General features: G+C 45.2%; 1 protein-coding gene across 6 annotated transcripts in view; it reads right to left on the bottom strand.

The window, feature by feature from the left end:
- The window catches only part of MED24 (mediator complex subunit 24), a 51,620-nt gene that overhangs the window by 15,309 nt on the left and 10,446 nt on the right, over positions 1–25,865 (bottom strand). For all 6 annotated transcript variants that reach the window (XR_013832357.1, XM_079948676.1, XM_079948678.1 and 3 more), the window contains exons 5-18: positions 24,325–24,398; positions 19,256–19,479; positions 18,575–18,686; positions 18,314–18,464; positions 16,438–16,551; positions 13,362–13,409; positions 11,995–12,077; positions 9,480–9,566; positions 8,284–8,395; positions 6,620–6,762; positions 3,152–3,189; positions 1,470–1,552; positions 861–1,039; positions 186–285 (exon numbers count right to left, since the gene is read on the bottom strand). Coding sequence is in view for 5 of the 6 variants with exons in the window: in XM_079948676.1 (XP_079804802.1) it covers positions 186–285; positions 861–1,039; positions 1,470–1,552; positions 3,152–3,189; positions 6,620–6,762; positions 8,284–8,395; positions 9,480–9,566; positions 11,995–12,077; positions 13,362–13,409; positions 16,438–16,551; positions 18,314–18,464; positions 18,575–18,686; positions 19,256–19,479; positions 24,325–24,398 (1,548 nt within the window). In the remaining variant the exon portion in view is untranslated. The remainder of the gene's footprint in view (positions 1–185; positions 286–860; positions 1,040–1,469; positions 1,553–3,151; positions 3,190–6,619; positions 6,763–8,283; positions 8,396–9,479; positions 9,567–11,994; positions 12,078–13,361; positions 13,410–16,437; positions 16,552–18,313; positions 18,465–18,574; positions 18,687–19,255; positions 19,480–24,324; positions 24,399–25,865) is intronic.

Genomic DNA, 25,865 nt, shown 5'->3' with positions numbered 1-25,865 from the left:
AGAGAGGTTTTCTATAAAAGGAGAAACACGCAGCCTCCCTGTTGCATGGCACAGCCCAGAATGTTTTTGCACCAATCCCAATTTGGATTTTTGCTTCTGAATGGTGGTGGGCTTTTAAAAGGTGAATAGCAACACATCTCCTTTGTATACAAGGCTTACTAGAAAAGCCTGCTCTCTGTCATTACCTGGACGGACTCAAAGGTGAGAACCCCGTTCTCCCAAGCGTTCAGGATCTCCAAGATAGCAGCAGAGATGCTCAGACATGCTTCTTGCCATTTCATCTGCCTGTTCAGATGCAAAGATATATAGGGAGGGAAAGAATTAAGGAGGAAACTTGTCAGGATTATAGGAGATCATTAGCCATTCCCTCCCTCCATTCCAAACCCGCCACCTTTTCTCTTGAAAGTGTATTAGCGATACCTGCTAAAAGCTCAAAAGCGAGGGCTGAGCAAAGATTTCTAAGTGGCAGAGGGCTGAGCGCCAGTCTCTCCCTCCCCCAGTAAACAGAATTATGCACCATTTGCAGGTTTTGTTGGCACCAAACTTAAATGTTGGTGAAACCATGTATACAGGATAAGGAAGGAGGCAGGAGTAGCATGGGATGCACAGAAAGTCCACATCTTAACTATCAGAGAGCTCTGTTGAGACTGCCTGCTCTGTGTTCAACCATGAGGACTAGAAACCTGCTTTAAGAAATCGAGAGCCACGAGGTTCAGGAATCCGCTCTACAGCATGGACAGAGAAAACAACGAATAGCCCTGCAGCATGAAGAAAGCAACTGGCGCTCAGGAGAGAAGGGAACCTTCAGCCCGCTATTTTTATGACACCAATTCCTCAGCTATTCTAGTATAGTTACTTACACCAACTTCATTTCTGACGAATTGTTGAGCAAAGCAACTAGAGACTCCACCTTGGTGGAATCGGGCCGGAAGCAAGGGTGGTCAGGGTTGAGGATCTTCCCTTCCTCTGGCATGCAGGTCTGCATCCAGGTCTCAAAGAAAGGCACTTCCCCAGGTGGACCAGCTTCAGAAAGGATCACCTGAAAGAGAGACGGCCAAAGGAGTTGGGCAAGGTAGAGACATCATGAAGCCCTCGACCACAGCAACAGCGCCACCTAGTGAGTGAGAGGTTAGGGACAACACATGCAGGCCATGAACATGGGGCCTGGTTTCCCGTGCCTGGAATAAGCTCTCGCTTTCAGGATTCTGGCCACCCCATTTGTTTATTTATGGCATTTTCATGGCACCCTGTTGCCAAGTTCTCAGGGTGGCTTACGACAAAACTCAAAGCAAATTAAAAATATTCCTCACAGGTGGAGGGGAGAAGAGAGTGGAAAGCTCAGAACGTACACTGCACGTGTTCAGAGAAGAACCCCATTTTACTTACATCTCTGTGCCTATGCAGACAACCTCTCCACCACCATTACCTCTCCCTTGCCCCCGTATTGTACAGCGTAGAGAAGACCCTACCTCAGAGCCGTAGGTCTGGGCGACATGGCACAGCATGAGGAAGGAAATGTCGAAGAGAAGCGCTCTGACTGACGCCGCTTTGGCTAGAGAAGTGGGAGGAAACCCACAATGATAAGTTCACACAACAACAACAAGAGATATATCAGTAATTTATGATGACCATTAACGACATCTGGTGCATAAGAAGTGCCCTGCAACTACATTCTCGTTCGTTGTATTGACAAAAGAGGAGTTCTCTCGCTCTGTGTTTTTTCGTTTCTTTCCATTCCTGAGTCCTTACGTCCCACATGGATCACTGACAGCCTCTGATGGGGCGCTTCTGGCAGTCCCTCCTCCCATATGCCTTCGCTGCGCCTTTAGCCTGGGGCTGGCCCTGTGGAACTTCTTGCCAAGAGAAGTCCGGCAGGACACGACCTTACTTTCTTTTAGACATCTTTTGAAAATGGTGCTGTTGACTAGGCTTTTGGTACATGCATCTTTCTTCTCTGCCTTTCCTCCAAACATGCATATATAAATGACACCCCCCCCAAAAAAAAACATGTATCTATCTATTCATTTAAAAAGGACCCCCTGGACGGGTAAGTCCAGTCAAATTCGACTATGGGGTTGCGGTGTTCATCTCGCTTTCAGGCTGAGGGAGCCAGCGTTTGTCCACAGGCAGCTTTACGGGTCATGTGGCTGGCATGACTAAAATGCTTCTGGCGAAATGGAACACCGTGACGGAAACCAGAGCACATGGAAATGCCGTTTACCTTCCCACCGCAGCGGTACCTATTTATCTATTTGCACAGGTGTGCTTTCGAACTGCTAGGTTCGCAGGAGCTGGGACAGAGCAACAAGAACTCACCCTGTCGCAGGGATTCGAACCGCCAACCTTCTGATCGGCAAGCCCAAGGGGCTCAGTGGTTTAGACCACAGCGCCACCTGCATCCCTATCTATTTATTGGCCTTATAGTAATCATAGAAAGCAGCAAGAACAGAGCAATGGACATCCCTAATGAAAATCGGACTCAGGCCCCTCTTTCCAGCTCCTCACTTTTTATCAAACCCTTTTGAGGGTGTGACCAAGATTAACAGTTTCAAAGCACTCCAAACATCTTGAAAAATGAACAAAGAGGAAACAAAAACTGCCAATGGCTAAAGAGAGCTCCCTTTCCCATCAGTCCAGTGGAAGGTCAGAGGGTCTTTTGTGCATTTAATCACATGCAAAACGCATTCAGAATCCTTATCTTGGGTTAAGTGGGATTCACACACATCACTCCATCCAAAGGACTTGAGCTGTATGGGCGCTCAGAGGACTGTGGGGAGGAAAGGAAGGGGAGAGGAGAGGAGAGGGAGGGCAAGCTCACAGCTGCAAGTTAACCCTTCCCCTCCCAGGGCCGAGGTCCCCCACCAAGCAGCACAAAGTGACTATTCTCAGGGGTGGTGGGGAAACGGGAGGATGCACGTGGTAGCCCAAAAGACAAAGAGACCCCAGTCATAACTTGAATGCCCCCCTTGTTGCATCAGGAATGCTGCGCTGACACTGCCTACGCTGCCAGGCACCATGGCTCACTTTCAACTCTTCCCCACCCCCTCCAGACTTTTCAGTTAACACGCAAAAAAATCTAGAGCCTCAGGAAGGAGCTGCAGTAACATCAGACTGAAAAGAAAAGAAATAAAGCAAGACAACTGGGACTTACAGCCTTCTCCGCTGATGTGCTTGGTAAGTTCATTAAGCCTAAAATGAGAGGTGAAGGAACAGAAAAGGGCAAAAAATGAGCTAAGGCTGCATTTATTTTGTAAGGGACCAAACCAAGTATCGTATCTGCCCCCACGTATTTATTATTTGCTTTCTAAAATGTTGATCACCTTGCTGCGTGAAACACAATGCGAACTTAAAAAGTAGGTCACAATCATTCCCATTGGCAAGACTAAATGCACATCTCAAGTGGGACTTGAATTTGGGTGCTGCCCCATCCTTTCTTCTTTTTACCAATCTAATCAAGGTGAAACCTTCTTAGCCATTCCCCACCTCTAATTCTTCTCCTCTTAGGCTGTGCACACACTATACATTTAATTGACATTTCTTCTCACAAAGAATCCTGGGAGCTAAAGTTTGTAAAGGGTGCTGGGAACTGTAGCTCTGCTGTGGGTAAGCTACAGTTCCCATATTGGTGGGGGGGAGGCTTGCTTTAGATACGCTCTGAGAATACAGTGGTATCTCGGGTTAAGAACTTAATTAATTCTGGAGGTCCGTTCTTAACCTGAAACTGTTCTTAACCTGAGGTACCACTTTAAATAATGGGGCCTCCCGCTGCCGCCGTGCTGCCACTGCGCGATTTCTGTTCTCATCCTGAGGTAAAGTTCTTACCCCGAGGTACTATTTCTGGGTTAGTGGAGTCTGTAACCTGAAGCGTCTGTAACCTGAGGTACCACTGTATATAGTGTGGATGCAGCCTTAGTCTGCCTTTACTCTTTTGGAAAAGATTCAGGCCTTTCCCACCCAGATGTGGCTCATCTAACAAGCCAAGTTCCCATAATGCAAACATGTTGACATTCTGGCAGGGCTTTTTTTCTAGATAAATGAGGTGCCGGAACTTGTTTAGGTGGAGCACCCAAGTTGTTGAGCTTTTGTTAGGGGTGGGATCGCCTAAGGAAGGTTCACTTCTTCGCCCATTGGCCTCACCACCAGTTCCGGAGCCTTATGCCACCACCCTCTGCCGCATAGATGTGCCGCCCACAGCCTCTGCCACATACTACCATGCCACAATGCTACAGAGCTGCCAGAACACGCCAGATAGGTGACAGAACCCACCAACTCAGACACACTCAGTTCCGGTGAGTTTTGGCTGAAAGAAAGCCCTGCTTTCTGGTATGGCACAGCCTTTCGCTTTCAACCTCACATAGGATGCCGAATTACATACTCGGTATCATATTCCACACTTGTGTGGACTACACATGGCCACAGCAGCAATACTGCAGCGCTAGAGCTCGCACGCTTGAGGCTTATACGTGAAGGAGTGGAGTAGATTTATTCAGACAGGAGTCTTGTGACAGAAATATACCATCACATGGCTCGAAAGATAGTCCAGCCCCACCTCCCGGTTCCCCCTCCTGGCAGCAACATCAAAAACAAATGTGTCTTTACCCTGCAGGAGAATTGTTTGCTTCTAATAATGGGTGGGAGAAGACCCTCACCCCACCCCACAATCTTGCTTGATTTGCTCAAGTACAGAAAAGCCTGAGTGTGCTTGTAAGATAGCCACTTGTGGGAGGTTTAACAGCCTCGTGAGCGGCTACCTAATAGCCCTTCAGCTAAGACACAAATGGGTTCAGAAAAAAATGCAGCAGCCTTACATGGAATTGGGGATGGGCTGTGGAATAAAAGAAGAGGAATGGAGACAGGGGGTTGATCTCTTGTCATTGGCAGGAATTCAGAAAAGCAAAACGGCCTTACAGCTAAAATACATATGGTGCCTGTGTTCTGTTAGGATAGATTGGCTTACAGGCTTGAAGGCTTAGATCCAAGGCCAGTGCTAAACATTAGGGAAGCCACCTGGGTGCCATTGAAAGCAGCAGATCTGTATTGGGCTGCTCCAACAACACCCAAGTCAGTATGTCAACACGTATTTCCAGTTTCCCAACTCCCAGGGCAGAGGAACACAACATGCAATGATGTCATGTCATGAGTAGTGTTTCACAAGATGTCTGGGGAGAGAAACATTAACGGGAACTGCTGATTTGACACTGTTCACGCTGCTCTTGCTGTGGGATAGGTCAGCCTACCATGCCACCGAGGCTTCGGCCACCACCTCAGTTTCCCATCTATGTGAAATGGGAATTCTAAGAATCTGCCTCATTGTTTCTGCAGGGGGAGGAAGGGGAAGAACGCACTCCAGATCGAGAGTGATTTGTACTGGGGGCGCTTTACTCCGACACCTTGTGCAATGGTTCCCCCACTGAACTGTGCCTGGAAGTGCTGATGCGGATCTAAAAACAGCCTGAATCCTATGTAGACAGAAGCCAGGTAGGGTACAGCTGCCAACACACTCAACCAATGGATGCTCAACTGCATTTTAGCCATTGCACATCAGCCTTGCAAGCTCCTTTTGAATGACATCAGCACAATATTTCATTCTCCCAAGTTCAGGACTGGAAGTGCAAGGCTGGGTGAGACTATAGCCTTGGAGCATATTGTTTATCTGTTCTGTTCTATTTTATTTTGCTACTTTTCTTTTTACTATTTTACTTCACATTATTTTTACCTCCCCTCCCCCAATAATTTTTATTAGCTTTCAATTACAATAATCCAATGGTAGCCTCATTATAACAATGCCAAATCAGAGTACAGTTATTAATCCCAATCATTCAAATGTCAAATTATAAAATTTGGGTGGCCTCCCGCATGTGGTAGAACTAATGGTTTGATGATTTACTTTGTTTCTGCGTTCCAAAATCTTATTCATCTCAATTACATTCCATCCAAAATAACTATCCGTTATACAACAACTGTAATATTAACAACATCCACTTGTCTTAAAACATTAAATGATTTATAAATCTATTGGTGAAGTATTCAAACTATATCCTTATTCCTCCTGTGTGTGACAATTATTCTGTTGGTGGTGTTCCTTCCTGTCCTTGTAAAATGTTATGTCTATCTTTTCCCAGCCATTGCTGCTCCCCATCATGCCTTGGGCAGAGCTAATACCCCACTGTTTATTTTTACTATTTTACTTTACTTTATTTTACTATTTTTATTTTACTATTAATAAAGACCACTGTATTTTTTGCTCTATAAGACTCACTTTTTCCCTCCTAAAAAGGGGAAATGTGTGTGCGTCTTATGGAGCGAATGCAGGCTGCGCAGCTATCCCAGAAGCCAGAACAGCAAGAGGGATTGTTGTTCTGGCTTCTGAGATTCAGAATATTATTTTTCTTGTTTTCCTCCTCCAAAAACTAGGTGCGTCTTATGGTCTGGTGCATCTTATAGAGTGAAAAATACAGGTAATATTTTTTTTAAAAAAATAATTGGCCAGAGAACAGCAGAAGCTCAACCGAGCTGTGGGTGGGTGTTTTAGCACTTGCACGCTCTGTGACCGTAGTGACAGACTCCAGCTCCCCAACTTGAAAGGAGGCAGTGGCCAATCATATCCAGACCCACTCACTTGATAAATTTCCGGGCAAAGACTTTCAGCTTCCCTGTAGCTGCTGCAGCTGCCAACAACAGATCCAAGCTCTTCCCAGACAGCATATGTCCCAAGACACCCAGCAGCCCTTCTGGGGTTTTCGAGTGATCTGAATCCATTGTCTGGAGTAGCAGAGATATAAATAAAGAAGGTAATTGAGTCGACGAAGGTTCCCGATTGGTAGCCGGCAGGGAACAAACTACAGAGAATTGTGTAAAGAGAAATCAGTTCTTAGCAACTTAACTACATGCCCGTGGGTATTCATCACCATTTCACAGAATTCAAATTGTAAAACAAAAAAAAAATGCAATATGAGAAATAAAAATACAATTAAAAATCAAGATGAATGTGGACATGCCGTGGTCCAGTTGAATGAAGCCAGCAGACCACTGGTGGTCCGCAGATCACAGTTTGGGAATCCCTGAACTAAAGAAAGTTGAAAATTTTTCAATTGCTAAAAGGAATGTGAAGGCTTTGTCCAATATTAGAAAGAGAATTAACACAGAAATGTCTCCAGTTCCATTCTTTTAAAAAGAAAAAAATATGACTAAGTCACAATCAATCAACACACATTAACAAAGCACCAACTAAGAGGGGGGAAACACAGAATGCGTAACTTACCATAGATTGTCTTGATTGTCTTTACAAGCAGTATCAAGACATACAAGAAGGTAACAAGATACATAGAGAAGTCTTCAGAGAATTAACAGATATATCTGGATTGCATTTCCAAGACTAGTTCTTGGATGTCTTTTCAGAGGCATTTGTATACTTCAGATGAGGGTCTACCCATTGTTTCTTTGGTTACATGTTCAATAAAGGTTTGTCAGGCCTTGTAAAAATGTGCCTTGCTGTACTTAACCTTCAGAGTAGCAAAACTAGTAGTTGTTTCTCCAATAAACCATACTTTCAGATACCTTATGTCTGGGGTCACGCTGTTTGCTAACTTGGTAAATGTTGGTGTGCCACCCCCAATTCCTGTGTCACTTTGTCCCAGAGGGCAAAGCCACCACAGATTTATGCGTGCCAGCCCAATGGGTGTGACATAACAATAAAATAGTGTGTGTTTTGCTGTGTTCTCTCTAATACAAGCACAGACAAACGATACTCAAGTGGCTTTTTGTGCCAAATAGCTGACCACTGTCCCAGGATATTTTGGATCCTGTCCCTTTCCCCAAAATGCCTTGAAATCATTTGATACGCGTTGATATGCAAGGCGTAGGTTCAAATCCCCAGTCGTGAAGCTCTGCTATCAGCCAGAGACAAGACACTTTCTTTCAACCTAATTTACAGTGCTATTCAAACCATAGGCCATGGGCCGGTCCATTGTCCCTCAGACCTTGTGGGGGGCCGGACTATATTTTTTGGGGGGGAAAGAACAAATTCCTATGCCCCACAAATAACCCAGAGATGCATTTTAAATAAAAGCACACATTCTACTCATGTAAAAACACGCTGATTCCTGGACAGTCTGTGGACCGGATTGAGAAGGCGACTGGGCCACATCCAGCCCACGGGCCTTAGTTTGCCTACCCCTGGTCTAGACTTCAGTAGCACCAAAGACTACTACAGCAGTAGTACTAAAAATAATAAAGGTAATCCAGTTTCTGTGTTCAAGATGCCATCACAAGTTTAGTGCCTACTTTCAGGATGTTGGTGACGGTGGGCTCCGCTCGCAGGATGAGGCCTGGGTTGGGTTGAATGTTAGCATTCTCAGGAGACTTTAAACGTGGCGCATGTTCCCGATCGGCGGTCCTGGGTGAGGTCAGAAGAAAAATACTCAGAGTTGAAATAAGAGGGTAAAGAGCTCTTTAATGAAAGTGGAATACTCTGTTATAAGGGCCACCCCACCAGTACAAAATTCACATATCTATAAACTTCTGATGAAAATTCAGGGCAATGAACTTATAATTTCTGAGAGTTTGACTCAGGTTAACATATTTAACCTGTGGGGTCTCAGAAACACGACTTCCTAGTCCCCATGGGCTCAAAGCAGATGACAAACTGACTGAGTGGTAAAGTTTTCTACCATGGTTTTGCTTTGTCTATACCCTTTAACCCTTTGGAAGCTTTTGGACTCCAACTCCTATCAGATTCAGCCAGCGTGGCCAATAGTCAGGAGGTGATGTAAATGGTTGTCCAACATCTGGAAAACCATAGGTATCCCATCCCCAGTCTGTATTTAGGAAAATGTGGTGGGATTCCCCCATCATTTTAATGTGTGCTGAAGTTTGAAGACCTTATCATGTGGCTAGGCTCCCCCACATTTACAGCTTATTTATTTGAAACATTTTTGTTCTAAAAAAGTAAAGGTAAAGGGACCCCTGACCATTAGGTTCAGTCGTGACCGACTTTGGGGTTGCGGTGCTCATCTCGCTATGTCGGTGACAGGACAGTCCCTGTCTCCAGGCTCACAATCTAAAAAAGACATGGCACAAAAGGAAATGCAACTGAGAGGGTGGTGGAGGGGTTGGGTGGGGAAGCAAGCTCGGGAACTATTATTTCTTAGCTACAGAATTCTTGCAATGACAAGCTAGAAGGATTTCAAGGAGAGGAGGAGCAAAAAGTTTCGGGGCTTTTGGAAGAACAGATGAAGAAGGCCTACAGTCCCAACTTAATAAACTAGTCATCTGTATTAGTAATCTGTGGCAGGCAAATATGACCTGGAGTAAGGACGACAGCCCCTGAGTTATAGCATGTCACAGCTACGGCTGTCTTTCAAAGCAAGATTTTTGTCTCCCCTGCTTTTTTGCCAAGATATGCTGAAGCAACCACTACATGCGTCTTTGCCCCTGCATCTAGCCTATCGCCCCTTTTGCGCAAAGCTAGATAAGCCTACCGTTTGGCTATGAGGTTGTTCATGTTGGCTTCGGAGAGCAGACCCTGCTTGCCACATTCTTGAAAGAGAAGGCTCGTGCAGTCACAGCTGGAAGAACCACCACCAAAAGAGGGAAAAAATGTGTAAAAATGTCTGAACAAACATGGTCCATAATGGAGACAGACTGTTCTGTTGCTGGACCTTTTGGGGAAGGACACTAGATGGCACAAGGTGAATTATGGAAGAGATGGTGGGAATATAACTGAAGGTGAAAGAATATAACTGGGAGGCAAAGAAAGAATCCCGATAAAATGCCTCTCTTTGTGTCCTTGTGTTTCGGTTGTCATAAAATTTGTAGAGTTTTTATTGAGCACCATTTTTGACGTTGCAAATATAGTAACAATCACGGAAAGGAGGAATACAAAGGAGGATACCAGGATTCAACCTTCTAGTCTTCTCAGCGTTAAGGAAAGGACAAACCTTGAGTGGAAGCAACCGCTGCTCAAAGGCTCAAAAGGTCAAAAAGGATGCGTGTGGTTTCGGTGACTGACACCTGCATGCTCTAAATTTCGCTTTGAGCCCAGTAAGGAAATTGCTCAACCTGCCCTGAAGGGGCTTGTGCTCCCCACTCAAGGATTGGTTGGCATTTTGAGAATGGCCACAGATCCAGCTTTGTCTCTAGAGGCCTAAGTGGCCTGCTGCAGTATGTTTTGCATTTCTATCTGTGCTACTCCCAAGTTTTGCTTTCATGGGGAATATGCCATTTTAGCCACACCAACGCCTTCCGGGTAGAGACAGAAGCTTGCTCAATGCAGCCCAGTCAGCTTCCTAGTTGAGGAGCAGGGAAATGAACCCTGGTCTCCTCCATCCAAGCTCAATGCTCTTCCCATTACTACACAGCTACCTACAAGACCAACCAAATTGGTTGGCTCAATTCTGTAAACAAAGCACATTTGCATGTGTACACTCACTTCCTTTGCATAATCTATTGAGTTTTTCTGCCAGCCATGAGAGAGAGGTCACTAATTACTGAACGTTTCTGAGCCTCTATCCACTCATTTTCAAGGCTGCTTTAAAGGCATGACACCTCAAAAAAAAACAAAAAACCAACAACCAGAAACCCACCAGAAACGCAAAACAAACACCTGGATTCTCAGGGTGCTGAATTATGCAATTCTGCACTTGCAAGTTGAGACCACAGGAGTACAGAATGATCAGAACCCAGGAGTTGCCCATTCTACCCTACAGCTCCTTGGCAATTTATCATGTATCATGCACAGAGCGCATCCAGCCCAGGCTGAAGGATTAAGCGTAAGAAAGAACCACCTCAAGTTTGTGCTTATGTCTTCATAACAGAACAAAGCGTTCAAGAGCTGGGCACAAGAAAATTGGACCAAACTGATTCAAAATACTACTTTATGCAAGAGCGACACCGACTGCTTCACACATTGGGGAGTTTGGGTCTTAATCTATCATGCAGAACAAACAGTTCTAATTGCGACATCAGCAGCAAGCCTATGCATGGCGAATTCTGTTTACAAGGCTGTCCGCTTTCCCTGGCCCTTCCCCCAGTTCTAATCTCCTGTTATATCCCACTCAGCAGGGGAAAAACAGGGAATTTTCCTTGAAAAATTCCCATTTCAGATTAAACTGTGCTAGCTTCTAGTTTTCTGTTGTCAGTGCTATTGTTCTGTATTTTGTATATCTGTATTTCCAACACTCTCTTTCGATGCTTTCAATGCTTGGTGTAAGCCGCTTTGGACACAGCGGCATGGAAGTAAACACAGTCAACCAATCAACATCTGGAATGTTACTGTGTTAAGAAAACAGGGAGTAGGCTTGAGCAGTGAAGAAGAGGCCCAGTCCTCCCACAGGCCCCTTCTACTAACCAAACCAGTTTCTGTGACCGGTGACAGAGAGCTTATACCAGGTTCTGGTTTGAGTAACAAACACACCTCCCTCACGAGTTGGTCCATTTAACTTCCTCTGGATGACAACCACCTCAGCAATTTCTCCCACTATCTAACCCTGCTCAACTCTGCCGTGTCTATCAGGCTGTTCTCATCTCAACCTTGACTGTTCTCCCACCTTGCTTGCCCCTACTCCAAATAGAAAACTGGTTTTGGCCAAAATATCCCTCCAACCTAGTCTTCAATGCTCACTATTCAACTTGGTTCAATGGGGGGGGGGGGAATAATGATGAGTTTATGTCCTGTCTCTAGTCACTTGCTGTATTTTTTTGCATTCAATTAAATATATCAAACAACAACAACAACATTAAATTTAAAAAGCAGCCTTCCCCCTGACAGTAGGACTAGGGTTGCCAAGCTCCCTAAGAGTTAGACCCTGAGATTCAAGGAGTGGAGCTTTGGAGGACAAAGGATGGTGGCTGGCAGCTAAGAGAGCGGCATCTCATGGGAGCAGAGACCCTGATAAACATGGGAGTGAAACTGAGAGAAGAACTCCCAGGCCAAGCAGGAAAAGCCCTAGGGCTCTGTCCCCTCTACTTGAAGAGCCACGAAGAAGGGGAACTTACTTGCAGCGTTGGTCGGCCTTGTCCAGAAGGGGCGTCAGCTTCAGGAGGAACTCAAAGGCACAATTCACATCTTCGGTGAAGTCCTGCAATTGCACTATTATTATTTTCTTCCTTTCATCTAAAAGGTCTGCCAATGCTGTACTGGAATCCCCACCCATAATCCCCTATAAAAACAGGCCAAGGCAGTGCATCCCAATAAGCCCACTGAGAACATTAGCTCCTGGTAATTTCTTTTCGGCAAGCTTCATGCTACAGAATTTGCCATTGAGCGAGCTAGGGAAAAAATTCCAGCAAACTTAAAGGATTGGTTGTTTTGTTTCTCTCCACGCCCCCCTTTTGTGGTGTAGAAGCTTGAACCACTTGATTAAGTAAACTGAAGCCATGCAGACACACTGGTGAAGAATTACTTCTTTTGAACTGCTCTTTGCAAGTGGTACATTGCAGTTGGGGGTTTTATAGAGTAAGGGAGAATATGATAAATGTGTGTGGAACTGATTTTTTGTCTCCCCCAGATTTCATGTGGCATGGAATTTAGAAAGAAAAAGAAAACTTATGGTGAGGTTTGAAAGGGGAAATCTGAATAGCAGGTGATTTTTTTTATTTGTATTTTTTAAAGGAAGCAGTCTCAAAAGTTAAGCTTTGAGGCTAATTTGTTTCCATCGGCCTCTCTTAAAGACCACATTAGATGACCTCTATGACTGGGAAGACAGGTTCGATTCCCACTTTAGCCATAAACTCACTCAGTGGCAGAAGAACTACTTTTTAACCAAAAGCTCCATTTAGCCCAGCATTCTGTCTAGGACTGCAGACAGCAGTCAAATGCCTCTGTGAAGCTCACAAAGAGGGTATGATGGAAATGCCTTTCTTCTTTGACCTAAAGCATGATAATCATAGAAATTCTGGCTCTTCATCCTTACCCATCATGGCTAGAGTCACTGATGGAACTTGTTCTCACTGAAAATCCCATCTTTAACCTAAGCATTCTTAATTGCAAAACTAAAATCATGATGACTTGCTTCCATTTTTCTTCCCAAATAATTTTTAGCAGTTCTAAACAAATACAGTGGTACCTCAGGTTACGAACTTAATTCGTTCCGGAGGTCCGTTCTTAACCCAAAACCGTTCTTAACCTGAGGTGCACTTTTGCTAATGGGGCCTCCTGCTGCCACCACACCGCCGCCACGCGATTTCCGTTCTCATCCTGGGGCAAAGTTCGCAACCCGGAGCAACTACTTCCGGGTTAGCGGAGTTTGTAACCCAAAGCGTTTGTAACCCAAAGCGTTTGTAGCCTGAGGTACCACTGTAAATAGAACACTGACGTAGCTGTTGTGAAGATGATGTTTTGCTTTTCAAAAAGCAACCTTTACCTTTTCTCCTTGAGGATATTTTTTCAGTTTTACGAGTACTTGTGGAATCTGAAAAAGAGCAAAGTAAGAATTTAATAAGGGACCTCAAAACTATCGCCCCCCCCCCCATCTCCCTGTGAATTTTCCTCCCTGGCTCACATGTCTTGAGACTGCCCAAAAACTCCTTTGCCTTTTCACTCCCTTCCCCCTTTTCACAGCCTCTCCTCCTCCTCCTCCTCCTCCTAGACCCTGCAAGACAGTTGTTCTTGACTTCTGTTCCACTCAGTCCCATTGCCCTTTAACAATCCTCTGGCCCTCCAGATGTTGCTGAACTACAACTCCCATCACCCCCAGCAAGCACGGCCAAGGATGGTTCAGCCATATCAGGAGCGTCCAAAGTTTTCCACAGCTGCTTGTAGTCCTCTTTCCCAAAACACCTTCCTACCTCTATTCTCCCATGAACCCTAACTGCACAAAGACCCTGTGCAAACTGGCCTTCGCTTTCCTCATAAATGCCAAGCTGTTTTTCAACTTCCTATTACTATTATCTTCACACTTCGATGTTAGAACATTTCATGTTCCATCTACGAACATTCCATGACATGAAACTAGCCTAACTAATGCTCAGAAAAGGTTCGAAGTCAGTCTGGTTGCCGCTTCCGGTCTCCTTATCAACCAAGTCAAAGTCGCAAACTGGCTTAATTACGTCCAGTGACAAATCTGGGGTGGATATTAATGTGGTCGAGGGCGCTAAATATTGAATCAGAAGGTTTCAAATCTCAACTCGGCTATGAAACTGATTTCTCCCTTGTTTTTGAAGATAAGAAAGCATTTTGCACATGAAACTGGAAATAAATATTCAAAAAACCAATGAACTAAATGTAGAATTAGACGGGTGGCGCTGTGGGTAAAAGCCTCAGCGCCTAGGGCTTGCCGATCGAAAGGTCGGCGGTTCGAATCCCCGCGGCGGGGTGCGCTCCCGCTGCTCGGTCCCAGCGCCTGCCAACCTAGCAGTTCGAAAGCACCCCCGGGTGCAAGTAGATAAATAGGGACCACTTACTGGTGGGAAGGTAAACGGCGTTTCCGTGTGCTGCGCTGGCTCGCCAGATGCAGCTTTGTCACGCTGGCCACGTGACCCGGAAGTGTCTCCGGACAGCGCTGGCCCCTGGCCTCTTAAGTGAGATGGGCGCACAACCCCAGAGTCTGTCAAGACTGGCCCGTACGGGCAGGGGTACCTTTACCTTTACCTTTAATCTGATCTTCATGCTATCATATGGCAACAAGCTCCAGAGATTAACTGTTTGTTATTTCTTTTGCTTTCCAGTTTGTTCAGGAGTGTGTGTGTGTGTGTGTGTGTATGTTTGTCGCTTTCATACTTCTTAATTTATTCCTCTTTGCATGGCTGATAAGTTACATGATGTACTTGAGTTGCAATGGAGATTTACTGAGCAGGCAGGGAATGCTAAGTTGCAATTTGCTGGATCTCTTTGGGGGAATCTAGCAGCGTCACAAGTGTGTTTACCAAGAAAGCCAGGGAGAAGGAAGACAGAGCCATCTGGCTTATGTTTACATTGCAAAAAAAATAAAAATAAAAGAAGTATATAGCTAAATACAGATACTCCTCCAGGCTCTACCAAGGATGACAGCCCAGAAAGAGCATAAGAAGAGATTGGTGTTTCCACTCACTATAATAGTGAATGGCATCCAAGACCCCGGCTGCCAGTAGATCTGAGAACCTGCATTGATGCAGATGGGGGAAACTATGATTACAAAGGGCAAGAATTATCATGGCAGAGATTACAGTGTGAGAGTAAAAGTATTTGACCAAGACCCTAGAGGACTTTGGTATTTCTTCCTTTTCCTTCCTAATCCCTAATGTTGCAGCTGCGTTGTGCCAGGACTGATACAGGGGCAGCCATACTTGATCCTGATCAGCAGCGTGTTTTACCAACCCAGGGTGTTCCTGAAGCCAGAGGTGAGGACTGGAGTAGAGTTGGCAGAAGTTACTCTTCTGCTGACCAGTCAAAAGCAAAAGGCTGGGCTCCAAAGTGCTCACAAGACTGGCCAATCCAGAGGTCTCGTGCTGCCTGCCAATTGCAGAGGTCGAGGTTGGACACACCTATCCATGCCTTCTATACCTGAAGAGAACTCCGGGGCCCAAGGATACACAGCCCCAGGTACTCAAAGCAGAGATTGAGAATATGTAGCTTTCCAGATGTCGTTCAATTACAGTTCCCAATTCCTGACCCGCTGGCCAAACTGACTCAGGCTGTTGGGAGTCTGAGTCCAATGACACCTGAAGGCCACAGGTTTAGATTCCTTGGTTGAGAACCTAGAAAGGAGCACTAGAGTGGTCAGGTTACTGAGACCTTGCAGTTGCAGAAAACAACCACAGCCTTGAACATAAAACTCACAGTTTCTGCTAAAAGTTTGGAATCATTGTCCAGATACATGTTTCCAAAGGTGTCCCTATCAAAAAATGAAGCAGGGGGCAGGGGGCTGCAGGTAGACCCCCAAAGCTAATTGGGGGGGTGCAACCAGGCTGGAAAAACAGGAATATCAACCAGATATTTGGGAGAGTCTATTAAGCATGTAAAGTCAGAAAATAGAAGCAGAAAGAAGCCTGATGCAGGGGGGAGAAAACTGTTTAATTACAGAGAAGCGAGGTAGGTGAGGGATAACGTGAAACCCGTTCACTTCACCTAGGTCAGCCACACAGCTCAGGAGGAAACATGGGCTAAGGCAATGTATCAGGAATGCAGGGAACTGCTTTATATCAAGTCAGACTATGGGTCCCTCTAGTACTGTCTGCACCAACTGGGAGTGACCAACTGTCTCCAGGATTTCAGGCAAGGGATGTTCCCCAGCCCTAACATGGAGATACCAAAGACTGGACTTTGGGCATGCAACGCATGAGCTCTACCACTGAGTTACTGCCCTCTCTCTTGTACCTGATGCCCTAAAACGACTACGAATTTATCCAACTTCCCATAACCCTTTTGGTCTCTGTTGCTTGGTAAGCTGGGAAACTCAGATGGCAACAAAAGAACTTTACAAAAGGCTGAGCCCCAGGTATTTGGGCCTAAGGGCACCTTACCTTGAGGAATGTGAAGGCTGTCCATTTGAGTTCCTCTGTCCCTTCAGGAGACTCAATCAGCCCCACAAAGCAGGCTTTCCAGATTTCCAGAATGAAAAGCGGGGACGGAATGCGCTAGCAGGGAGAAGAGACACAGGGAGAGAAGGCCTCAGGATCTTCCTCAGGGAACACAGTTTGGATTCAGAGTGGCGCAGTACTGACAAAAAAAAAAGGCTGGATGCAAGATTTCTAGCACACTTGGACTATCCAGCAGTCCCATTCCACCATTACCCCAACTTCTCACGCAAAGCAGACTTCCCACACTCTGAAGAGTGTTGTGCATCATGATCCTTCAGCCAAGAGTCCACAAACTGCAGCTGGGCTTGATAACCTAGCCAACAAGAATAAGTGCCTATAAGCACCGACAGTGCCTCTTTCCACTAAGCGAATGCAGCGCCCCCCCTTCCTCCTCCCCCACCCACAAATGAATGAGAAGAGCTTAGAGGACAGATGGCATGGCTCCTGTGTACTTCTCTTATTAGAAAGCAGATACGGCCCCCACCTCCCTTGCAAGTATAACATATGCTACTAAATAACAGAGCCTCCCTCTCCCAAAGTCTAGTCCTGGTTTTTCCCAACCCCTGTCTGACAGCTCTTCACAAAAATACAGCCTCTCTCTCAGCTCTCCAAACTCTCTCGACTCAAATAGGTTCTTCCCTGTTCTTTGCACCCACTTCTACACAGATTCATTTATGCCCATACCCAGCAAGGTAGGACTCCAATTTCAATAACAAGGGGCAAACGGCCAGTTAATGTATCCTTTCCTATCATAGACACCCACTCCATGTTTTGCTCTCTTCCCTGCAGCAACACACACACACACAACCACACACAAGCACATTTTTCTTTTCCTAGGGGCTGCACCCCTGCTCACCAACCCCCCTGCCATTCCTCCGTTAACCCCCTAGAGCTTCCTTCCCCTTCCCACCCCATACAATTACTAAGCTTGTTTTCCACCTTCCCAAGCCATTTCTGAAGCCACTTCTCTTTTGCATTCTGCAGCCCAACCACGTACCTGTTTTCACCTTTACCCTCATGTCCATTCCTCCCTCCTTTACCGCAAGCTCCCCTATACACCACCTCTGTGGGTAACTTCCTGCATCTTCCCCCTCCTACACATTTCAACTACTAAGCACCCTTATGTCCAGTTATGAAACCACCATCCACTCCTGCACTTCAGAGAGAAAGAGAGAAGCATCACAAGAAAACTTGGGCCTTGGTCATCAGCCTGCTAAGTGAATAACGGCGGGAGAAATTATCCTGAAGCATTCTCTCCAGAGACTAGAAGCTCCCAGCTCTCCCAGGTTTCCAGCCAAAAGCACAGAAAGTTTGCTTAAAAAGCTACATCTGCCTTTTTCCTCTTTCCACCCCCAAACTTATAGGGCAAAGCCAGCACTATACAGTCAGTATAGGTCTCCTACTGTCATCTTAACTCTCTTTAATTTTCCATTGTTTTAATTTGTATTTCAAAAGAGAGGTACAACAAGATGCCCAGACTAGATAAACAGTTTGCCTCATGGTAAAACTGATCCTGGACAATACCATTTCGGAATGCATAGGAGGGACCACAGGACTGAACTCACTGCTGTACAAGCACATTATTTATATGGAAAACTCTGTGCCAGGGGGAAGGGATCTAGTCCAGTCTTCCTACGACATGCTAGCTACCAAAGTGCTGGATGTTCTTCTTTATTCATGGAAGAAAATTCAAATATGCAAGCCCCCAGCTGCAGTCTGAAGTGGAGCATTTCTACCATGCGATGGGACTGCGCAGCCCAGTCCAATGGGAGTCACAGACGCAGTGAGACAAAGCATTCTTCCTATGGTCCAGACATACCTGCATCCTTTTGACCATCATGAGTTGCTCCACCAGCGGCTGCGGCTCTCCAGTCAGGTTCATTGTCCCCTCTAGCAGCACCACGGCATGGATCGTGGGGAAGCCAGTTTTGTTCAGCTGTTCCGCGTGCACGGAGAGCATAGTGGGGATGCTGTGTGGAAAATTGGGACAGGGAGGAAGAAGAGGTATTAGAAGTTCGGTTCCGTTTGTGTATGGAGAGGAAAAAGCTCGCTCCTCACCGTGCAGCTGCCATCTGCCCACCTCTTGACAAGGCCGACGCACTCCTCTGCTTGGCTTTGTAACTGGCTGTTGCTGATGTGTCCTAAATTGTCTCCCAGCTTGGAAAGAGATTGTTCAATCGCGCTCCAGGAAGCTAGAAAGGAAAAGCAGCATTTTAAATTCCAATCAAGTCTTAGTCCTTGGTAACAGATTTTCCCCAGTTCTGCTGCCTTGGGAGATGCTAGGGGTTGACCCCAGGACCTTCTAAGCGAAACCGTTTCCTCAAACTGAGGCTTTTATCGTGACCAGGTAAATTTATTAATGTTTGGGATCACACCTCGAATGCTGAAGATACTGCTTCCATGTTGAACTTTTTAAAAAGGCAATGGAGACTCTGAAGTTTAAAAACAGGCATCAGAGTATTTCCAAATATTATTTTTTTTTGAGGGAAAGCTGTGAAACAGCAGGCTTGCCCAATAGGGAAGCAGCAGTGCAATCTCCATGTAGGCAAAGGAGAAGAAACAAGGCCCGTTAATAAAGAAGACTGGGGTGCTGCTACTTCAGATCTTGTAAAGGGCCCTTGTGATTTTCGGGGGGGGGGGGAATCCATACCAAAACTACAGGAGAGTTCTGTAGTTGGCACTGGAATCTTGGATTCAAATCAAGCCCTACAGTGCTCAATGTAAATATTTTGCCTCTCCCACAAGACCACCAGCCACGTACGTGTCTCTTCCAACTTGGCTATATGAATCAGGGCCCGGTTCTTGGTGCTGCCCAGGATCTTTGCCAGCCGCTCTAGGCACATTGTGAGCTGGTTCTCAGCAGACCCCTGCTCCAGAGGCTCCTTCATCTTCTCTGTGTAGAAGGCAGCGCAGCGCAGCATCCAATTGAGGACACTCATCAAGGCACGGCAGAGGCCAATGCATTCTTCTGCCTTGCCGTGGCAGCTGCACAAAAAGCAAAAAAGAGAGGGCAAATTCAGTCACATGACTTCGGTGGCCCTAAGAACTTCACTTTGGGACACCTGCATCATTTTCCAGGTCTCATTCTCCCCCCCCCCCCCGCCCCAAGCTCCACTCAGATGTGCATGGGAACTTGGGAGACAATGAAAGAACCACCAAAAGAAAAGTGTGTTGAGGACCATCCAGTAACTTCTCAGGGGGAGGGGAAGCAGGACAGAGATGGGAGCAGAAAAGACAACTTGAATGTGAACACAACTGGGGAAGGTCTTTTTCTATTTGTGTTCTGCTTTACTGTGCCAAATGACAGAGGCGGGACAGGAGGCCTGAACTAGTAGAAAAACAGTGACTGGCCACCTAAATAACTTTTCATGCCCCCACCTTCATCTTCAACTCCATTCCCATGCCTCACACTCCCTCCTTTTGTGCAGTCCCCTTTGCCCTCTCATTTTCACCTTCATTCCCCTTTTTCTTACCCCCTCCTTACTTTTCTGAACTCTCTCTTGCACACAGATAACCCTCGTTTCCTTGCCTTATCCCCTCTCCTTCTGTTTACCCCCAGCTCTATTTCTCCTCATTAAAACTAGTTTGCTTGCTTTTTTAAAAAAAGAACAGTCCCTCAGTGTCTCTCCATCCTTGCTCTACTCAAATTTCTGCTGTTGTTTGAGTACAGCAAGAAGGGAGGAACACTGAAAGGGGTCGGAAATTGTTGTTGGAAATTTTCCTCTTCCTCAGCTGCCTCATGTGAGTTTCACAGTACAGTGATACCTCAGGTTAAGTACTTAATTCGTTCTGGAGGTCCATTCTTAACCTGAAACTGTTCTTAACCTGAAGCACCACTTTAGCTAATGGGGCATCCTGCTGCTGATGCACCGCCAGAGCACGATTTCTGTTCTCATCCTGAAGCAAAGTTCTTAACCTGAAGCACTATTTCTGGGTTAGCGGAGTCTGTAACCTGAAGCATATGTAACATGAAGCGTGTGTAACCTGAGGTATCACTGTAACTGGTTTTTCCACAGTGATGTCTGAGCACTCTAACTGCCCTTACTGAAGAGATACAGTAGCCTCATTCCTGAGAGTCCCAATGGTCTGGCAAGTCTAGGCATATTTACTATGTGAAGATGCTGAATGCAATAGACAAGGGAGGTGGAGGCAGATGCATTTATGACATATGGTGTGTGCCTTCACTTCATCCACAGGAAGTAGTGAATAAAAGCTGTAAAGCTGTGTGTGGTTCAGTGAAAAGAAGACTAAGTACATTTTCAGGGACTCTGTGCAGCCTATTAAGAGAATAAACTGCAAACCAGGAAGTTCCTGGTTCAAATCATATCTTCAACAGGAACCTGCCAGGGTACTCAGGCAAGCCATTATCTCAGCTTCAACCCTCCATCTGCGATATAAGCGTAACAACACTCAGGTACCTACCTCACGGGACTATTTTAAGAATCACTGAGATAATATGTACGTAAAGCTATTCACAAGGGACGTGGGTGGCGCTGTGGTCTAAACCACAGAGCCTAGGACTTGCCGATCAGAAGGTCAGCAGTTCGAATCCCTGCGACGGGGTGAGCTCCCGTTGCTCGGTCCCTGCTCCTGCCCACCTAGCAATTCGAAGGCACGTCAAAGTGCAAGTAGATAAATAGGTACCGTTCTGGTGGGAAGGTAAACGGTGTTTCCGTGCGCTGCTCTGGTTCGCTAGAAGCGGCTTAGTCATGCTGGCCACATGACCCGGAAGCTGTACGACGGCTCCCTCAGCCAATAAAGCAAGATGAGCGCCGCAACCCCAGAGTCAGCCACACCTGGACCTAATGGTCAGGGGTCCCTTTACCTTTTAAAAGCTATTCACAATAATGTGACGTATCATTACTGCCACCACACAGCAGTACTTGGGGAATGTAGGGGCTCAGAGAATGGCTCAAGTCGCAAAACTCTGTTGCCCAACCTCCTTAAGCTTGCAAGCATCTCTGCCCAATACTGTTTTACTGGGGCTTCACAGCAACCCCAGGAAGGGAGAGGATAATGGGGGATTTCTCCTACCATCCTGGGATGCCAGAATCGATGACTGGAAGAAATCAAGCATCTGGAGCTTGCACCCTGTGGCACTGCTGGGTACACTGTCACATTCACCATCGCCACAGTACTTGCCTTTGTTTAAACAAATTAAAAAGGGGAAAGGAAAATTATCCAAGCCTATGATTAAAGTGGCCTGGCTCAGAAAGCGAACGAGGATTGAAGAAGAAACCCTCTCAACGGGACAAGCACTACTGCAATAGGAACAAATAATCCCAGACCTGAAGGGTTTTGATCAAATTGAAAAACAGAAGATTGAATTAACCAGGGAGAGGATTAAGTCGTCGGCTTTGTATATGGCTGAGAACAGCTGTTTATCACCATTCTGGTGACAGGTTAATATTCATTGTTTCTGTTTTCTTGTAGGAAGGGAGAGTTCCTGCTTCCTCCTGTTTCAGTCTGCTCCAGTGTACTCACCTGTTAGCTCTAAATAAACCAAGGGCTCTTACAGAAAAAATATCACAGGCTTTGTCAAGATTTTAGAAAGGCAGGGGTTTTATTCTTTGATAAAAACAAAGATATGAGAGTTTCATAAAAAACTGTGGTTCTCCTGTACAGAGGGCAGAACTGGGTTTCCTGACAATTCTTGTGTTCTTTTACTGATACATCATTCTGCACATTTTAAAAAGCGCATTTCTAGTTCCCACGGTTGCGAATATAACATTTGCAATATCAGTCACTGCATGCAACTCAGGGGGTTTAAGCACATATTGCTGCCAATTTAGGTATTTTCATTGTAAGGGCTCTTCATCCGCCAAACTCCAATGCTCTGTATTTTGTGTGCATACATATGTGTGTCCTGTACAAACTCTGTCCCTAGCTACTTACGGCCACTGGACAAGGCACTTGATGAATCTATATTTAAAAAGTAGCACGTTGTCACATTTAATACTGTCATACAGCATGTTAAATAGGCTTAAAAGCTTTCCTGTGGCTCCCCATTGCTTTACATCACAAGTCTAGTAGCTGATTTTGAGCTACAAGGACTTCTGTGGCTTGGGCCAACCTACCTAAGAAAGCACCTCCACTCTAGTATGCCGTCATAGGGTGGTATCCAATGCTGGTCATACTCAGAATAGACCCACTGAAGTTAATGGACATGATGAACTTCGATTCATTATTTTCTTTTTTCTCCCCCACCACCCCCATCTTTGGTTCATTATTTTCAATAGGTCTGCTCTGAGTAGGACTAGCATAGCACACAGCCCCATTGTTTCCAAGTATCAAGAACATACTCTAAAGACAATCTGGACTAGCCAGGCCTTGGTCTGATCTAGCTGTACACTTTCATGTTCTTTTTTTTTCTTTTTTTTGAAATTGTTTTTTATTTTACGGATATAAATTTATACACAACCATATAAAGAGATTACTCTGAATCGTAAGACTTCTCCCTATCCCCTCCATGGGTCCTATTGTTAACATTTTCAACTGCATATTATTTCGTAATCTGTATTTTATACCTATCCATATTGTCCATAGTATCTGTTACATTACAAGGGAGATTAAAACTCTGCCAATGTTTTCATCAGCTTACAGTGGTCTCCTAAATAAATTATAAACTTTTTCCATTCTTTCTTGAATTTCTTCTCTTCTTGGTCCTTGAACTTTCTGGTCAGTTTTGCCATTTCAGCATAGTCTTCCCCTTCTCTAATCTTTTTCTGGTAAGCATTTTGTTGGGTGAAGAAACCTCTCATTACACTTTCATGTTCTTACACGGGCAAGTATACTGTATATCCAATGCAAATTAGTTCTGCTTTAATTATTAGAAGATGTAGTTGGTGGCTGTTAGTTGTTGTTTATGTCTGCTGTGGGTCAATTTCAGTCTTGTAGGAGCTTTATTTAAAAAGCTAGAATTACCATGATCCAATTAAAACGCAGGAGTGCATACATAGGATCGCCTAACAGTCAAGGCACAAAATAAAAAAAAACTTTTCAGTAGCACCTTAGAGACCAACTAAGTTTGTTCTTGGTATGAGCTTTCGAGCACACGAAAGCTCATACCAAGAACAAACTTAGTTGGTCTCTAAGGTGCTACTGGAAGGATTTTTTTTATTTTGTTTCGACTACGGCAGACCAACATGGCTACCTACCAGTAACTAGAGTCAAGGCACAGTTCAGCAAAACAGAATACTGTACTTTCCCCTGTATAAGACGCCCCCATCTATAAGACTATAAGACCCCATCTATAAATTTTGAGGGACTCAAATTTAAGAAAATGGGGGGAGATGGCACAGAGTTGTTTAACTGTGGGGGGGGGGTTACCCAGGGCTGCTGAGCTTTTTTTAGGGGGAATTGCTGAAAATCACTCATCTGCACACGTCGCAAAGTCTGCTTCTCGTCTGTCCCCTCACTGCAGAAGCTGCCAATCACCCGCCCAACTGCCACAGCGTCAACCAATCAACACCAACCACTGACACAGCAACCAATAACACGCACAATAGCTGTTAACAGCTGCGGCAGCAACCAATCAAACATCCACCCTTATACCCATGTATAAGACGACCCCCGTTTTTTAGCATGATTTTAAAAGAAAAAAACCTAGTCTTATACACGGAAAAGTACAGTACGTGCTCTTATTCAAGAACCTAAGGAGTCCCTTGCCAAATCAGATGAAGGCCCACCTACTCAGTAATTCTTTTTCAACAATCCCAACAACCAGCAGGTACCAGGTGGTCCATTAGCTGATTACTGTTTAGCTTCTGCCCACGCAGGATTATGGCGCACTACATACGTGTGTACTGGAAAGTATCCCTCACTCCCTACCTGAGCCGGTCACAGAACATATCCATGATTTCCAGCAATGACTGGACACAGAGGTCTCGGGAGAAGTCATCAAACTGAAACAGGTAAAACAAAAGCAAGAGCTGGTGTCAAAAGAAAAGCATGCAAAACACGAACTTGGGACAGCTTCAAAAGAGAATGAAGACAAATTCACAGCATGTAAAGCTACCAGCCATGATGGCTGGGTACTGCCACTTGCTTGGAATCACAAGTTGGGAGTGCCATTGTGCTCAGGTCTTGTGTGCAGGCTTCCCATAGGCACCTAGCTAGCCACTCCAATAATAAGATACCGGGCTATATGGGCTTTTGGTCTGATTTATAAGGCTCTTCATACATTCTATGAGAAGAGAGAAATCAAAGTGTGAAAAGAAAGGAAAGAACTGTGAGGTGGAAGTGCACACCTGGTCTTATAAACACAGCTGGGTGATATCTGGTTTTCAAACATTGCAATATATCACCAGGTAAATATCGCAATGTCTGAAATATGGATGGAACTATGTAGGGGCGAACAGTAGGGCTGGGCAATGTCTGGTTTTCAGCTTTGTGATATATCACCAGCTAAACACTGTGTTATATTGATATATCACAATGTCCGAAATAAAGATGGAGCTATGTAGAGATTTTGGCTGGCTTCATGGTTTCTCCCACATTTAGATTTTTGCATAGCGCGCGCACACACAATTTGCAATATATTGTCAGGTCAAAAATTATGAAACCGATATCACGATACGAACTACAAACTGTTTTGGAAGCTATAGACCAGGCCTAGGTCAACAGAATGGTGAAACGTGCGAGTTTAAGGAATCTAATGTGGTAGGTGGGGAAGAGGAGATATGATCAGCCCCAAGACTGTGGTCATGCAGAGATTTCAGTCCTCAGTAGTCTAAGCAGAACACTTGTACACTGGTTTCCAGTTTCCAGTTCTCATTTTGCCTTGTAGATCCTTGTAAGACTGCTAACCTTGTGATTTTATAGTCCGTGACACAGCGGCCATTCATGTATACATTCTCAGCAAAACCACTTAGTAGATTGTTCCAAAGACTGTACTACTCGAGAGTAGAGTTGTGGGACAGTGTTTTTAAATACTTCATGTAAAAATTGCATCAGTCTCACACTTTACATAGAAAACTGACACACTGAGGAGATGGCTAGGATAGGACCTTGAGATCCTCGTTTTCTTCCTACACAAGTTTTTGTTAATTCCCTTCCATCTGAAGTGGTGCAGTCCAAAAATACAGTACAGGTTTTTTTTCCTTACAATCAAGTGCCATACAATTTTTTTTGAAATAAATAAAATAAATAAGTAGCACAGTTAAGCTCAGTTCCCTCGAATCGAGTCCAGCAGTACACCAGTACCAGCACATTTTTTTAGAATCAGTAGTGGAGTTTCAGAATTATTTAACTCCAGTGATGTTCTGAACCAGCTGAAGCACCTCATATAGTCTAGCCTGGTTGTTACAAGAGCAATGATAATTGCACCAAGGCCATCTCTGCCTAGAAGGGGCCATAATTAGTAAGCCTAG

This window comes from Podarcis cretensis, assembly GCF_951804945.1.
Source record: "Podarcis cretensis genome assembly, chromosome: 13".
In the NCBI taxonomy this organism is placed as follows: Eukaryota; Metazoa; Chordata; class Lepidosauria; order Squamata; family Lacertidae; genus Podarcis; species Podarcis cretensis.
Note: the sequence above shows the minus strand (reverse complement) of the source record. Positions and strands in the feature narration are given on the sequence as shown.